General features: G+C 41.3%; 1 protein-coding gene across 2 annotated transcripts in view; it reads left to right on the top strand.

Annotated features, from left to right (window-relative positions):
- The window catches only part of LOC129856040 (annexin A5-like), a 128,508-nt gene that overhangs the window by 110,577 nt on the left and 4,616 nt on the right, over positions 1-13,315 (top strand). For both annotated transcript variants that reach the window (XM_055924176.1, XM_055924175.1), the window contains exons 3-8: positions 792-876; positions 967-1,061; positions 9,956-10,069; positions 10,153-10,243; positions 10,773-10,852; positions 12,830-12,880. In XM_055924176.1, the coding sequence (XP_055780151.1) occupies positions 792-876; positions 967-1,061; positions 9,956-10,069; positions 10,153-10,243; positions 10,773-10,852; positions 12,830-12,880 (516 nt within the window). The remainder of the gene's footprint in view (positions 1-791; positions 877-966; positions 1,062-9,955; positions 10,070-10,152; positions 10,244-10,772; positions 10,853-12,829; positions 12,881-13,315) is intronic.

The following is a 13,315-nucleotide window of genomic DNA, read 5'->3' as shown; positions in this document are numbered from 1 at the left end:
ACTTTATACTATCAACAGGTTCATTACATTAGTAGACTGGGACTACACCACTCTATCAACAGGTTCATTACATTAGTAGACTGGGACTACACCACTTTATACTATCAACAGGTTCATTACATTAGTAGACTGGGACTACACCACTTTATACTATCAACAGGTTCATTACATTAGTAGACTGGGACTACACCACTTTATCAACAGGTTCATTACATTAGTAGATTGGGACTCCACCACTTTATCAACAGGTTCATTACATTAGTAGACTGGGACTACACCACTTTATCAACAGGTTCATTATATTAGTAGACTGGGACTACACCACTTTATCAACAGGTTCATTACATTAGTAGACTGGGACTACACCACTTTATCAACAGGTTCATTACATTAGTAGACTGGGACTACACCACTTTATACTATCAACAGGTTCATTACATTAGTAGACTGGGACTACACCACTTTATACTATCAACAGGTTCATTACATTAGTAGACTGGGACTACACCACTTTATCAACAGGTTCATTACATTAGTAGACTGGGACTACACCACTTTATCAACAGGTTCATTACATTAGTAGACTGGGACTACACTACCCTGAACTACATTACCCAGGGTCCCCTCTGGTCTACCCTGAACTACTTTACCAACAGTCCTCTCTGGTCTACCCTGAACTACATTACTCAGGGTCCTCTCTGGTCTACCCTGAACTACATTACCCAGGGTCCTCTCTGGTCTACCCTGAACTACTTTACCCAGGGTCCTCCTATGTGTCTGTTCTCTGATAGGCTGGTCGAGGCAGTGTGAAAGCCAGTGGAAACTTCAACGCCAACCAAGATGCAGCGACACTCTACAAGGCCATGAAGGGACTGGGTCAGTGGTGTGTGTGGTCTGAATATGATGCAAACTGAGGGAGTAACCATGGCACCAAAGATTTTACTACGGTGTTTGTTGTTGCCATAGGAACCGATGAGGATTCCATCATGAAGTTGTTGACGGCTCGTAGCAACAGCCAGAGACAGCAGATCAAAGCTGCATACAAGACCCTGCATGGCAAGGTCAGAACACAACCACAATACAACCACAATAAAACCACAATACAACCACAACACAACCACAACCACAACCACAATACAACCACAATACAACCACAATACAACCACAATACAACCACAATATAACCACAATACAACCACAATACAACCACAATACAACCACAATACAACCACAATACAACCACAATACAACCACAATACAACCATAATACAACCACAATACAACCACAATACAACCATAATACAACCACAATACAACCACAACCACAATACAACCACAACACAACCACAATACAACCACAATACAACCACAATACAACCACAATACAACCACAACCACAATACAACCACAATACAACCACAACCACAATACAACCACAATACAACCATAATACAACCACAATACAACCACAACCACAATACAACCACAATACAACCACAATACAACCACAATACAACCACAACCACAATACAACCACAATACAACCACAATACAACCACAACCACAACACAACCACAATACAACCACAATACAACCACAACCACAATACAACCACAACCACAATACAACCACAACCACAATACAACCACAATACAACCACAACCACAATACAACCACAATACAACCACAATACAACCACAATACAACCACAATACAACCACAATACAACCACAATACAACCACAATACAACCATAATACAACCACAATACAACCACAACCACAATACAACCACAACACAACCACAATACAACCACAATACAACCACAATACAACCACAATACAACCACAACCACAATACAACCACAATACAACCACAACCACAATACAACCACAATACAACCACAATACAACCACAATACAACCACAATACAACCACAATACAACCACAACACAACCACAACCACAATACAACCACAACACAACCACAATACAACCACAACACAACCACAATACAACCACAATATAACCACAACACAACCACAATACAACCACAATACAACCACAACCACAATACAACCACAACACAACCACAACCACAATACAACCACAACCACAATACAAGCACAATACAACCACAATACAACCACAACCACAATACAACCACAATACAACCACAATACAACCACAATACAACCACAATACAACCACAATACAACCACAACCACAATACAACCACAATACAACCACAACCACAACCACAACCATAATACAACCACAATACAACCACAATACAACCACAACCACAATACAACCATAATACAATACAACCACAATACAACCACAACCACAATACAACCACAATACAACCACCACCACAATACAACCACAAGACAACCACAATACAACCACAACCACAACCACAATACAACCACAACACAACCACAACCACAACCACAACCACAACACAACCACAACCACAACCACAATACAACCACAATACAACCACAATACAACCACAACACAACCACAATACAACCACAATACAACCACAATACAACCACAATACAACCACAATACAACCACAATACAACCACAATACAACCACAATACAACCACAACCACAATACAACCACAATACAACCACAATACAACCACAATACAACCACAATACAACCACAACACAACCACAACCACAATACAACCACAACCACAATACAACCACAACCACAATACAACCACAATACAACCACAACCACAATACAACCACAATACAACCACAATACAACCACAATACAGCCACAATACAACCACAACACAACCACAACCACAATACAACCACAACCACAATACAACCACAATACAACCACAATACAACCACAATACAACCACAATACAACCACAATACAACCACAATACAACCACAATACAACCACAACCACAATACAACCACAACACAACCACAATACAACCACAATACAACCACAATACAACCACAATACAACCACAATACAATACAACCACAATACAACCACAATACAACCACAATACAACCACAACCACAATACAACCACAATACAACCACAATACAACCACAATACAACCACAATACAACCACAACCACAATACAACCACAATACAACCACAATACAACCACAATACAACCACAACCACAATACAACCACAATACAACCACAATACAACCACAACCACAATACAACCACAATACAACCACAATACAACCACAATACAACCACAATACAACCACAATACAACCACAACCACAATACAACCACAATATAACCACAACCACAATATAACCACAATACAACCACAACCACAATACAACCACAACCACAATACAACCACAACACAACCACAACACAACCACAATACAACCACAATACAACCACAATACAACCACAATACAACCACAATACAACCACAATACAACCACAACCACAATACAACCACAATACAACCACAACCACAATACAACCACAATACAACCACAATACAACCACAATACAACCACAACCACAATACAACCACAATACAATACAACCACAACCACAACCACAATACAACCACAATACAACCACAATACAACCACAATACAACCACAATACAACCACAATACAACCACAACCACAATACAACCACAACCACAACCACAATACAACCACAATACAACCACAATACAACCACAATACAACCACAATACAACCACAATACAACCACAACCACAATACAACCACAATACAACCACAATACAACCACAATACAACCACAATACAACCACAACACAACCACAATACAACCACAACCACAATACAACCACAATACAACCACAACCACAATACAACCATAATACAACCACAATACAACCACAATACAACCACAATACAACCACAATACAACCACAACCACAATACAACCACAATACAACCATAATACAACCACAATACAACCACAATACAACCACAATACAACCACAATACAACCACAATACAACCACAACCACAATACAACCACAATACAACCACAATACAACCACAATACAACCACAATACAACCACAACCACAATACAACCACAATACAACCACAACACAACCACAATACAACCACAACCACAATACAACCACAATACAACCACAACCACAACCACAATACAACCACAACACAACCACAACCACAATACAACCACAACCACAATACAACCACAATACAACCACAATACAACCACAATACAACCACAACACAACCACAATACAACCACAATACAACCACAATACAACCACAACACAACCACAATACAACCACAATACAACCACAACCACAATACAACCACAACCACAATACAACCACAATACAACCACAACCACAATACAACCACAATACAATACAACCACAACACAAACAGAATACAACCACAATACAACCACAATACAACCACAATACAACCACAACCACAATACAAACACAATACAACCACAATACAACCACAATACAACCACAATACAACCACAACCACAATACAACCACAACCACAATACAACCACAATACAACCACAATACAACCACAATACAACCACAATACAACCACAATACAACCACAATACAACCACAATACAACCACAACCACAATACAACCACAATACAACCACAATACAACCACAATACAACCACAATACAACCACAACCACAATACAACCACAATACAACCACACTACAACCACAATACAACCACAATACAACCACAACCACAATACAACCACAACACAACCACAATACAACCACAATACAACCACAATACAACCACAATACAACCACAATACAACCACAATACAACCACAATACAACCACAACCACAACCACAACCACAATACAACCACAATACAACCACAACACAACCACAATACAACCACAATACAACCACAATACAACCACAATACAACCACAATACAAACACAATACAAACACAATACAACCACAATACAACCACAATACAATACAACCACAATACAACCACAATACAACCACAATACAACCACAATACAACCACAATACAACCACAATACAACCACAACACAACCACAATACAACCATAATACAACCACAATACAACCACAATACAACCACAATACAACCACAATACAACCACAACCACAATACAACCACAACCACAATACAACCACAATACAACCACAACCACAATACAACCACAATACAACCACAACCACAATACAACCACAATACAACCACAACCACAATACAACCACAATACAACCACAACCACAATACAACCACAATACAACCACAACACAACCACAATACAACCACAATACAACCACAATACAACCACAACACAACCACAACCACAATACAACCAAAACCACAATACAACCACAATACAACCACAATACAATACAACCACAATACAAACACAATACAAACACAATACAACCACAATACAACCACAATACAACCACAATACAACCACAATACAACCACAATACAACCACAACCACAACCACAACCACAATACAACCACAACCACAATACAACCACAATACAACCACAATACAACCACAACACAACCACAATACAACCACAATACAACCACAATACAACCACAATACAACCACAACCACAATACAACCACAATACAACCACAACACAACCACAATACAACCACAATACAACCACAATACAACCACAACCACAACCACAATACAACCACAACCACAATACAACCACAATACAACCACAACCACAATACAACCACAATACAACCACAATACAATACAACCACAATACAAACACAATACAACCACAATACAACCACAATACAACCACAATACAACCACAATACAACCACAATACAACCACAATACAACCACAATACAACCACAATACAATACAACCACAATACAACCACAATACAACCACAATACAACCACAATACAACCACAACCACAATACAACCACAACCACAATACAACCACAATACAAACACAATACAACCACAATACAACCACAATACAACCACAACCACAATACAACCACAACCACAATACAACCACAACCACAACCACAACCACAATACAACCACAACCACAATACAACCACAATACAACCACAATACAACCACAATACAACCACAATACAACCACAATACAACCACAATACAACCACAATACAACCACAACCACAATACAACCACAATACAACCACAATACAACCACAACACAACCACAATACAACCACAATACAACCACAATACAACCACAATACAACCACAATACAACCACAATACAACCACAACACAACCACAATACAACCACAACCACAACCACAATACAACCACAACCACAACCACAATACAACCACAATCACAATACAACCACAACCACAATACAACCACAATACAACCACAATACAACCACAATACAACCACAATACAACCACAATACAACCACAATACAACCACAACACAACCACAATACAACCACAATACAACCACAATACAACCACAATACAACCACAATACAACCACAATACAACCACAACACAACCACAATACAACCACAATACAACCACAATACAACCACAATACAACCACAATACAACCACAACCACAATACAACCACAACCACAATACAACCACAATACAACCACAATACAACCACAACCACAACACAACCACAATACAACCACAACCACAACCACAACCACAATACAACCACAACACAACCACAATACAACCACAATACAACCACAACCACAAGCACAACCACAACCACAATACAACCACAATACAACCACAACCACAATACAACCACAACCACAATACAACCACAATACAACCACAATACAACCACAACCACAACACAACCACAATACAACCACAACCACAACCACAACCACAATACAACCACAACACAACCACAATACAACCACAATACAACCACAACACAACCACAACCACAACACAACCACAACCACAATACAACCACAACCACAACACAACCACAATACAACCACAATACAACCACAATACAACCACAACCACAATACAACCACAATACAACCACAACCACAATACAACCACAATACAACCACAATACAACCACAACCACAATACAACCACAATACAACCACAACCACAATACAACCACAATACAACCACAATACAACCACAATACAACCACAATACAACCACAATACAACCACAATACAACCACAATACAACCACAAGACAACCACAACCACAACCACAATACAATACAACCACAACCACAATACAACCACAATACAACCACAATACAACCACAACCACAACCACAATACAACCACAATACAACCACAACCAAAATACAACCACAATACAACCACAACCACAACCACAATACAACCACAATACAACCACAATACAACCACAATACAACCACAACCACAATACAACCACAACCACAATACAACCACAATACAACCACAACCACAACCACAATACAACCACAACCACAATACAACCACAATACAACCTCAATACAACCACAACACAACCACAATACAACCACAATACAACCACAATACAACCACAACCACAATACAACCACAACCACAATACAACCACAACCACAACCACAATACAACCACAATACAACCACAATACAACCACAACCACAATACAACCACAATACAACCACAACCACAATACAACCACAATACAACCACAAGACAACCACAACCACAATACAACCACAATACAACCACAACCACAATACAACCACAACCACAATACAACCACAACCACAATACAACCACAATACAACCACAACCACAATACAACCACAATACAACCACAATACAACCACAACCACAATACAACCACAATACAACCACAACCACAATACAACCACAACCACAATACAACCACAACCACAACCACAATACAACCACAATACAACCACAATACAACCACAACCACAATACAACCACAATACAACCACAACCACAATACAACCACAATACAACCATAATACAACCACAATACAACCACAATACAACCACAATACAACCACAATACAACCACAAGACAACCACAACCACAATACAACCACAATACAACCACAACCACAATACAACCACAACCACAATACAACCACAACCACAATACAACCACAATACAACCACAACCACAATACAACCACAATACAACCACAATACAACCACAACCACAATACAACCACAATACAACCACAACCACAAGACAACCACAACCACAATACAACCACAATACAACCACAACCACAATACAACCACAACCACAATACAACCACAACCACAATACAACCACAATACAACCACAACCACAATACAACCACAATACAACCACAATACAACCACAACCACAACACAACCACAATACAACCACAACCACAATACAACCACAAGACAACCACAACCACAATACAACCACAATACAACCACAACCACAACACAACCACAATACAACCACAATACAACCACAATACAACCACAATACAACCACAATACAACCACAACCACAATACAACCACAACCACAATACAACCACAATACAACCACAACCACAACCACAATACAACCACAACCACAATACAACCACAATACAACCTCAATACAACCACAACACAACCACAATACAACCACAATACAACCACAATACAACCACAACCACAATACAACCACAACCACAATACAACCACAACCACAACCACAATACAACCACAATACAACCACAATACAACCACAACCACAATACAAACACAATACAACCACAATACAACCACAATACAACCACAACCACAATACAACCACAACACAACCACAACCACAACACAACCACAACCACAATACAACCACAACCACAATACAACCACAATACAACCACAACCACAACCACAATACAACCACAACCACAATACAACCACAATACAACCACAAGACAACCACAACCACAATACAACCACAATACAACCACAACCACAATACAACCACAACCACAATACAACCACAATACAACCACAACCACAATACAACCACAACCACAATACAACCACAATACAACCACAATACAACCACAATACAACCACAATACAACCACAATACAACCACAATACAACCACAACCACAATACAACCACAACCACAATACAACCACAAGACAACCACAATACAACCACAACCACAATACAACCACAATACAACCACAATACAACCACAACCACAACACAACCACAATACAACCACAACACAACCACAATACAACCACAACCACAATACAACCACAATACAACCACAATACAACCACAATACAACCACAACCACAATACAACCACAACCACAATACAACCACAACACAACCACAATACAACCACAATACAACCACAATACAACCACAATACAACCACAATACAACCACAATACAACCACAATACAACCACAATACAACCACAATACAACCACAACCACAATACAACCACAACCACAATACAACCACAACACAACCACAATACAACCACAATACAACCACAATACAACCACAATACAACCACAACCACAATACAACCACAACCACAATACAACCACAACACAACCACAATACAACCACAACACAACCACAATACAACCACAACACAACCACAATACAACCACAATACAACCACAATACAACCACAACCACAATACAACCACAATACAACCACTGTAACCATTCTCTGTCTCTCTCTCCCTCCCTCCCTCTCCCCTCTCCCTCCCTCTCCCCTCTCCCTCCCTCCCTCCCTCTCCCTCCCTCCCTCCCTCCCTCCCTCTCCCCTCTCCCTCCCTCTCCCCTCTCCCTCCCTCCCTCCCTCCCTCCCTCCCCCCTCTCCCTCCCTCCCTCCCTCCCTCCCTCCCTCCCTCCTCCTCTAGGACCTGGTAGGTGATCTGCAGGGTGAACTGGGTGGAAAGTTTGAGACTCTGGTGGTGGCTCTGATGACTCCGCCCATCCTCTACGATGTGACATCACTACGGAACGCCATCAAGGTATTTGACCCAGGACTAGTGATGTCATATCCTGTGAGTGACGGTGTGATGTCATAGTGACTGTGTGTGATGTCACGGTGTAGGGGGCGGGGACCGATGAGAAGGTGCTGATTGAGATCCTGTCGTCTAGAACGGCCCAGCAGATTAAGGACATCACTGCTGCCTATCGCCAGGGTAACACACAGACACACTGCTGCCTATCGCCAGGGTAACACACAGACACACTGCTGCCTATCGCCAGGGTAACACACAGACACACTGCTGCCTATCGCCAGGGTAACACACAGACACACTGCTGCCTATCGCCAGGGTAACACACAGACACACTGCTGCCTATCGCCAGGGTAACACACAGACACACTGCTGCCTATCGCCAGGGTAACACACAGACACACTGCTGCCTATCGCCAGGGTAACACACAGACACACTGCTGCCTATCGCCAGGGTAACACACAGACACACTGCTGCCTATCGCCAGGGTAACACACAGACACACACAGACACACTGCTGCCTATCGCCAGGGTAACACACAGACACACTGCTGCCTATCGCCAGGGTAACACACAGACACACTGCTGCCTATCGCCAGGGTAACACACAGACACACTGCTGCCTATCGCCATGGTAACACAGATACAAACACACACACACACACAGACAGACGCACTGACTCCCTGATTGTGTGTGTGTGTGTGTTCCAGAGTATAATAAGAACCTGGAGGAGGATGTAACAGGAGACACGTCAGGTCACTTCAGGAGACTGCTGGTCATCCTGCTACAGGTGAGGGGTCAGAGGTCAGGGGAACATAGATCTGGTACCAGTCAAAAGTTTGGACACTCCTCATTCCAGGGTTTTTCTTTATTTTTACTTTCTACATTGTAGAATAATAGTGAAGACATCAAAACTATGAAATAACACACATGGAATCATGTAGTAACCAAAAAAGTGCCTTGATGACAGTTTTGCACACTCTTGGCATTCTCTCAACCAGCTTCATGAGGTAGTCACCTGGAATGCATTTCAATTAAAAGGTGTGCCTTGTTAAAAGTTAATTTGTGGAATTTCTTTCCTTCTTAATGCATTTGAGTCAATCAGTTGTGTTGTGACCTGGTAGGGTTTTATACAGAAGAAAGCAAAATACGATATTATGGCAAGAACGACAGTCCATCATTACTTTAAGACATGAAGGTCAATCGGGAACATTTCAAGAACTTTGAACGTTGCTTCAAGTGCAGTCGCAAAAACCATCAAGTGCTATGTTGAAACTGGCTCTCATGAGGACCGCCACAGGAAAGGAAGACCCAGAGTTACCTCTGCTGTTCAGAGGAGACTGTGTGAATCAGGCCTTCATGGTCGAATTGCTACAAAGAAACCACTACTAAAGGACACCAATAATAAGAAGAGACTTGCTTTGACCAAGAAACACGAGCAATGGACATTAGACTGGTGGAAATCTAGTAAGTGTAAGTGAATGGATGATCTCAGCATGTGTGGTTCCCACCGTGAAGCATGGAGGAGGAGGTGGTGTGATGGTGGGGGTGGCTTTGCTGGTAACACTGTGATTTCATTAGAATTCAAGCCACTTAACCAGCATGGCTACCACAGCATTCTGCAGCGATACGCCATCCCATCTGGTTTGCACGACTATCATTTGTTTTTCAACAGGACAATGACCCAACACACCTCCAGGCTGTGTAAGGGCTATTTGACCAAGAAGAAGAGTTATGGAGTTCTGCATCAGATGACCTGGCCTCCACAATCACCTGACCTCAACCCAATTGAGATGGTTTGGGATGAGTCGGACCGCAGAGTGAAGGAAAAGCAGCCAACAAGTGCTCAGCATATGTGGGAACTCCTTCAAGACTGTTGGAAAAGCCTTCCTGGTGAAGCTGGTTAAGAGAATGCCATGAGTGTGCGAAGCTGTCATCAAGGCAAAGGGTGGCTACTTTGAAGAATCTCAAATATATTTTGATTTGTTTAACACTTTTTTGGTGTTATTTTATGGTTTTGATGTCAGACATAGATCTGACAGATATAGATTTCTGGGACATAGATCTGACAGATATAGATATATGGGACTTAGATATGACAGATATAGATGTGTAAGACATAGATTTGACAGATTTAGATGTGTGGGACATATATCTGACAGATATAGATATATGGGACGTATATCTGACGGATATAGATGTGTAAGACATAGATTTGACGTATATAGATGTGTGGAACATAGATCTGACAGATATAGATGTGTGGGACATGGATCTGACAGATATGATGTGTCAGACATAGATCTGACAGATATAGATATGTGGGGCATATATCTAACGGATATAGATGTGTAAGACATAGATTTGACAGATATAGATGTGTGGGACATAGATCTGAGGGACATAGATCTAACAATTATAGTTGTGTGGGACATGGATCTGACAGATATAGATGTGTAAGACATAGATTTGACAGATATAGATGTGTGGGACATAGATCTGACAGATATAGATGTGTGGGACATGGATCTGACAGATATAGATGTGTGAAACATAGATCTGACAGATATAGATGTGTGGGACATGGATCTGACAGATATAGATGTGTAGAACATAGATCTGACAGATATATATGTGTGGGACATAGATCTGACAGATATAGATGTGTAGAACATAGATCTGACAGATATAGATGTCTGGGACATGGATCTAACAGATATAGATGTGTGGGACATAGATCTGACAGATGTGCTCTCTATCCTCTCAGGCCAGCAGACAGCAGGGGGTACAGGAGGGGAACATAGAGACTGACGCACAGGTAAGAGAGAGTGAGTGTGAGAGTGTGTGAGAGAGAGAGAGAGAGAGAGAGAGAGTGAGAGTGAGTGTGTGAGTGTGTGTGAGAGAGAGAGAGAGAGAGAGAGTGTGTGAGTGTGTGTGTGTGTGTGAGAGAGAGAGAGAGAGAGAGAGAGTGAGTGTGTGAGTGTGTGTGAGAGAGAGAGAGAGAGAGAGAGTGTGTGAGTGTGTGTGAGAGAGAGAGAGAGAGAGAGAGTGTGTGAGTGTGTGAGAGAGAGAGATGGAGTGAGTGAGTGTGTGTGAGAGAGAGAGAGAGAGAGAGAGAGAGAGTGAGTGTGTGAGTGTGTGAGAGAGAGAGAGAGAGAGAGAGAGAGAGTGTGTGAGTGTGTGAGAGAGAGAGATGGAGTGAGTGAGTGTGTGTGAGAGAGAGAGAGAGAGAGAGAGAGAGAGAGTGAGTGTG

The sequence above is a fragment of the Salvelinus fontinalis genome, chromosome 5 (assembly GCF_029448725.1).
Source record: "Salvelinus fontinalis isolate EN_2023a chromosome 5, ASM2944872v1, whole genome shotgun sequence".
In the NCBI taxonomy this organism is placed as follows: domain Eukaryota; kingdom Metazoa; phylum Chordata; class Actinopteri; order Salmoniformes; family Salmonidae; genus Salvelinus; species Salvelinus fontinalis.
Note: the sequence above shows the minus strand (reverse complement) of the source record. Positions and strands in the feature narration are given on the sequence as shown.